Here is a 6000-nt window from a genome sequence, read left to right as displayed (position 1 = left end):
GGGGAGCATGCTTGGCTGTGGGAAGATGGCTGAGCCTGGGCCCTTTGGCCTTGTCCTTCTCCGTGGCCATTTCTAGCCCATGTCACTGAAGCTGCAAAGTATTTTGGGGGAGAAGACAGTACAAGGACTTAAATTATTGGACATTTAAAATGAAGATACTGCTGTGGGACCTACTTGTACACATAAAGGGTGACAGGGCCACCCGCTGATGGTCTGGATCCCAAGAGCCATCCCCATGATTCACGGTCCCCACCCCAACCCAGGGTACAGGCAGAGTAGCCCCGTGGGGTCCCAGGTCCATGAGAGCCAGTGAGGACAAGAGCACACAGCAGAAACCAGAAGTGAGAGGGCAATGAACGCTGTCTTTATTGACACCACAAGAGTAACAAGTTGTACGAGGTACAAAATACTGGACTCCAGGTGCAGTGGAAGTGGGGTCGGCCGTCAGAGGACACCGTCAGCCGGTGCAGATCCACCCAACAAAACAAAACAAGAAAACCAAGAACAAACCTCCAACCCCACCGAGCAAAAGAAAGACCCACTGGAAGTTCCAGACAATCGGACAACTGAATTAAATTACAGAAGAAACAGGAGGCTGCTACCAGTGGGAACCCACCCCAAGTGGGAACAGGCGTCAGGAAGGATGTGATGTCGTCACAGCTTGGATTTCACATCACCTGTCGTAAGCTCGGGTGAAGAGGGTCAGACCCCATTACATGTCTATGCTGTGTGTGTCACTCTCATAAACTGGACACGAGAGCCTCCACCATGGAGCACATGCCCTCCCCCAAACAGACAGAAACTGTCACTATCTTTTCTTTCCATAGGAGACTTTTAATCACGTCAGAGATAAAGTGAGCCGAGCTAGCAACAAGCCCGGCTTCGTTGTAGGAAGAAATGGGTTGCTTTCGTTGCAGTGTAGGATCTGAAACCACAGTGCTCGCACAGTTCACAACGGCTTAGTGTAAAGTGAAATCTTAGCCATACATCATCTAAAAGGAATAAAAAGTCAACGCAGCTGTGTGGGAAGGGGCTCCTCGGGGCCCACTGGGTCTCCATCTGGATAGCCGGTCCTCAGGGCCACACGGGCCGCCTCGCCTCGCCCGCTGGCGCAAAAAAGATAAAGGAAAAAAGAAAACAAAGCAAAACAAAATTCCTCCAAATCAAATGAAGAGACAGGCAGTTCACTTGAATTCTGCTTAGTTCCCCTGAAACACTGTTTCCACATAAATACAATAAACTCTATTGTTGGTATGTCACAAGGGTTAGATAAACTTTTTTTCTTAATATGACAAATGTTTAAGTAGTCCTTTTTATTTTTCTTACGAGAAAAAGTACAATTCCTTAAGAATAAGTTCATTAAGATGCAAACGTTCCCCCCCTCCTTCAAGGGTTTGTGTTACAGAAAAATCTCCGTCTCTTGAATCAGCAAATGTCGCGAGGGGACCGCAAAGGCATTTTCTCCTCCCCCAAGCTGCCGAGTTCGGCGTGCAAATCCGTATACAATAGAAAGACATGCCGGCCGTACAGTCATGCAACCTCCGGGTGTAGGAAACGTAAAAAAATAGAGTCATATATATTTATATGTGTATTTATATATGTATCAATGCCCGTAAAACACATGGGCCCAAAAGTCTACAAAAAGAAGAATGGAATGAGCACGCGGCTGTGACCAGGAAAGAAGGAATGTTCTGATGGGAAATAGAAAACCACCAAGTCCAAGGCTGGTGCTCCAACCCAGACCCGCTGCGTGTCAGACCGCTACAAAACGGTCCTTCCTCTGGAAACAGACTTTTAAAAGAAAGAAAAGAAAAACTGAAACATGTTGACAAAGTGGCCCTTTGGAAGGCGGGCGCGGTCCCGAACGGCCGCCTGCTGGTGGGGCTCGGCCGCGTCGTGGCGGAAAAGCCGGAAGGGCCGGGCTGACACCGCGAGCCCCGCGGCATCACGGGGTTCCCCGTGAAAGGAGATAAAGTGCTCACTTGCCGACCCCCGGCCTGTGCCCCAAGGCCTTTGCAAAAGGGAAGAAAAGGCTGAGGTCCAAGGACCAGAGAGGGAGGTGTGAGGGGCCCTCCCTGACGCGGGGTGCCGCCCACACTGGGCGGGCCCCTGCCGTCTGCCCTGGACAGGTGGCCTGGAGAGGGGCCGGGTGTCTTCACAGGAAAGAAAGGCTACACGGCAATGCTTCCCGCACGTCTGTGAAGCTGGAGTGAGCTACAAAGGCCTGTCTGCAGGGTGTCCTGTGAGAGCGGAAGTCAATCCCCCAGTGAGAAGGTGGCCACCAGGAGGCCCATGCCACCCGTCATCTGTAAAAATGGCAGATGATGGGTTCCTTCCCAAGAGCCACGGCTGACAGGAGCAGGCAGGTGGCAGGGGGTCCCTGCCACCCGTGGCACCACACTGGGGATGGGTGGCATTGCTCCCACAGGAGCCCCTCCGGCCACAGGGGCCTCAGAGCAAAGAGTGGCCAGGAGGGAGGAGAAAGTCAGACCACTGTCCCAGACCTGAACAGCAGCATTCCGATGACCGAGCTGATCCAAGAATTTGGATTCATTTGGTCACTACCCAACTGCGTCAGTGGCTCTCTCAGAAGCTACCCTGTAAATGTCACCAACTCAGAAACTTGGCTCGGGGCTCCCTCGGGTGGGCACGCTGTGTCTGAACTTCCTCCCACAAGTCTGAACTCAGTACACACTTTGGAATGAAGTAGGTGGCTTCAAGTGCTGAAAAATAAGTTACCAGTAAAAAGTAATGTTCATTTCTGTCAAAGAGAAAAAGAGCAAAGGCTGGCTGTTCTGTTCGGGAACCTGGTGTCCCTGCAGGCTTGCCAGGTAGCAAGGGCCCTGGCTGTGCGGCTGCAGCGGAAAAACCCGGGACGGTGCCGGGCCATGCATTGCTGACATGCTCAAAGGTCTTTGGAAAACTGAAGCTAGAATTCTAGTCTGACGACGTGGTCAGAGAAGTTTAAACACAAGTTTCCTGAACACTGACAGCCCGTGGTGTCTGGCAAGCCACCCAGCTCAGCATCACGAGGGACCCTCTCGACCCCTACCACAGTGCCAGCAGGGCGGGAGGAAGCCCTCGCACCTGGGTTCTGCCCCTTGGCCAGCACAGGAGGGACACACCCCTGCGAGCCCACCCCAGAGCCACGACTCACGATGCTCTTTCTGAAAATAAACTCTGATGGCGACAGTCTGTATACACAGAAAACTGCTCACTGTACAAATAAACAAAAAGGAACACAATTAAAAACACCTCTGAAAGTTAAAAAATGTACAAGCAAGAATTTAGAAAGAAAAACGTTTTAGACATTATTACCATTCAGAAAACCGCTAAATGGCGAGAAAAAATGTGTAATTCAGAAAACAATGCATATTCAGGATCTTTTTGTGAAAAATTCATAAAAAAATCAACAGCAAATTTATATTCTTTGCTATAAAAACTCATCACACATGTGCATGGAGGCATGGAGCAGGAGGGGTTGTTAGAAAACAATTAAAATGAAAGTACAAACTCGTGGTAGTTGCCAGTGGCGAATGCGTTGGCGATCTGAAAGCGACCCGATCTGGACTGCAGGAACACGTGCTTCCCACTAGATCCCTCTCCGTAAGCACCTTGATAGCTAATTCACAAGTCATCCATTCGCCAGGGACCTTGACAGTCTGCATTTATTTTTTATATATATATATACTTTTTCTATAAATGCATTATAAATATTTTATCAAGATTTCGTAAGAATCAAGTTTCTTAGCTTGGAATACATTGGAATATATATTATACATATATATTTATTTATACCTAAAAATTTAAGCAATACTTCATGCTACTTGCTTTTAATAAAAGCATTCCGACCGTAACACTGAGTGTACCTAGGACATGCTTCAAACCAGACGGAGATGCTCAACTGGTGTGTGGTGTGTGAGGAAAGAACACTTTGGATTCGTTTAAAATTTGTTGGACTTCAAACCCCCCAACAGTATTTGCCACTTTTTGGGAACTACCTCCATTTTTCTTACACAGCAATAAAGCAGAATGAGGGCGGCAGGCTCGCAGCCCCCAGGAGCTGCCGGCTGAGGCCTGCGCTTGCTCACGGAGCCCCGGCCAGCCCGGCAGCGTCCTTCCCGCGGGCACCGCCGGCCCCACCACCCACAGGCCACGGTCCCACCCATTCCTGCTGTTTATTTTTTTCTTAAGGCATTGTTCCTCAGACTTCAGAAAACCCAGCCACAAAAATCCATCAGAGCAATAAAAAAAAGGCACAAACTCGCATCTTCCAATGGCTTTGAGACGACAAAGCCGGCTCCTGCAGGCTCACATTTCCATTTTTTGTCCAGTTTTTTCTTCAACGCCGTCCACTCGGTCCCCCACCCGGCTGCAAACCCTCACCGCACACCGCTCTGGTTCAGAGGCAGGCCAGAGCCGTAGAAAACATCCTCCTTAAAAAAGTAAGCTACAAGATGAGTGGTTTACAACGGAGACTGTGGAATTGTGGGTAGTCATCAAACTTTAAGCACCAGTTTTTAATCAAGTTTGTTTTGTATTGTGAGATCTTTGATTTTCATTTTCTTTTCCTCGTGTCAACTAAATCGGCCGACTCTGCACGAGCTGCCACAGGCTTCCTCCCTCCGTGGCTTCCCTCGTGGGAGCCGAGAGAGCGCCTGGCACCCTGTGTGTCGGTGTGTCCGCGCATCCTGGCATCTGCCCCGGGTTCTGTGTGAGGCGGCCCCACCCTGTGAGCCCCGGGGTCGGCCCCGTGCTCCTGCCGACTCAGAGCGAGCCCCCAGCAGGACGCGGAGAAACAGGAACTTTTCTTGGCGGAACTCTGAGACGGACAAACGAGAGGTCGCAGCTGCAGGCGAGGCTACAGGGGCGGCCCCTCTTCCATGGGCTCCTCGTCCGGCCTGTGGCGGTGCCGGGTGGGGTTGGGGGTGGCCGGGACAGACAGGTGCACGGCAGGGGAGAGAAAGGATGCAAGGTTAGTGGCAGCGCCGCGGCGGCTTCCCTGCCTGCCGTCTGTCCCTTGTCCTCCAGCACGACTGTGGCCACTCCTCCAGCCCCGCCTGCCTCCAACTCCTGGCTCCTGGTGTTCCCGGAACCACCTTATTTAGGGCTACACACTCCCCCCATTTCAAAGGGTCCTGCACATTGGAAATATGTGGCCACGATGCCCAGGCTATCGAGCTGTTTGGGGACACTTGCCCCCTCCAGGTGCCCTCCAAGGGTTTCCCACACAGGAGCCAAGATGTCAACCGCCCTCGGCGTGCGTCAGTCAGGCAGGGCCAGCAGGCTGGGGCGGCGCCCGGGGCTCACCTCCTCTCCGCGGGCTTCACCCCCACAGAGAGGGAGGCCATGGCGGTGACAGTCTCGGCTTCTTCGCTTTCACGCTTCTGGGCCTCCACCAGGGAGTAGGCCGCGGGGGAGGGCAGGCGCTGCAGGGAGCGCCAGTACTGGCCTGGGGGAGGGCAGAGCTCAGTCATGGGTTCTGTGGGGCCGGGCCCCCCGCAGGCTCTCCGGGCCAGCCCCCTGACTCCAGGAGTGCATGAGCTCGGGAAGACCATCCCTCCCCCGGTGCTGCGGGGGTCCTATTCGGACCCTCCAAGATGAATGGGGGTGTGGTCTGGGGCCTCAGAGTGAGGGGACCATGCCGGAAGGGCGGGGCATGACCCATGGGCAGCCTCTCCATGTTCCCTGGCACACGGGGGCTCCTCACTAGGGAAGGGAATGCAGCTCCCTCGGCCCCCAGGCCTGCCGTTTGAGGGGCAGTGAGAGGAGATGGGGCCCGCACCCTCCCCTGGGTCTGGGACGGGGGGACTCCCTGGCCAGGGGAAGAGACCAGACTCAGGGACATGGTTCCCACCCCAGTCCCGTCCCTGTCAGCCAGGGACCTGGACCATGTGGCTTCACAGACCCCTGCCACCACACTCTTCTGGCCTGTGCTGACAGCGAGTTCTAGCGCTGTGGGGAGCTCGGGGGGGTTCACTGACAGTCCTTCTCGGCTGT

At 53.4% G+C, this 6000-nt stretch overlaps 1 protein-coding gene across 9 annotated transcripts in view; it reads right to left on the bottom strand.

The window, feature by feature from the left end:
• Positions 1-342: 342 nt before the first annotated feature.
• Positions 343-6000, bottom strand: part of HDAC4 (histone deacetylase 4) — a 147099-nt gene continuing 141441 nt past the window's right edge. For all 9 annotated transcript variants that reach the window (XM_036022637.1, XM_036022634.1, XM_036022633.1 and 6 more), the window contains 2 exons: positions 5311-5452; positions 343-4901 (listed from right to left, as the gene is read on the bottom strand). In XM_036022637.1, the coding sequence (XP_035878530.1) occupies positions 4862-4901; positions 5311-5452 (182 nt within the window). In that variant the 3' untranslated portion in view covers positions 343-4861. The remainder of the gene's footprint in view (positions 4902-5310; positions 5453-6000) is intronic.

Source organism: Phyllostomus discolor, chromosome 4, assembly GCF_004126475.2.
Source record: "Phyllostomus discolor isolate MPI-MPIP mPhyDis1 chromosome 4, mPhyDis1.pri.v3, whole genome shotgun sequence".
Classification (NCBI taxonomy): Eukaryota; Metazoa; Chordata; class Mammalia; order Chiroptera; family Phyllostomidae; genus Phyllostomus; species Phyllostomus discolor.
Note: the sequence above shows the minus strand (reverse complement) of the source record. Positions and strands in the feature narration are given on the sequence as shown.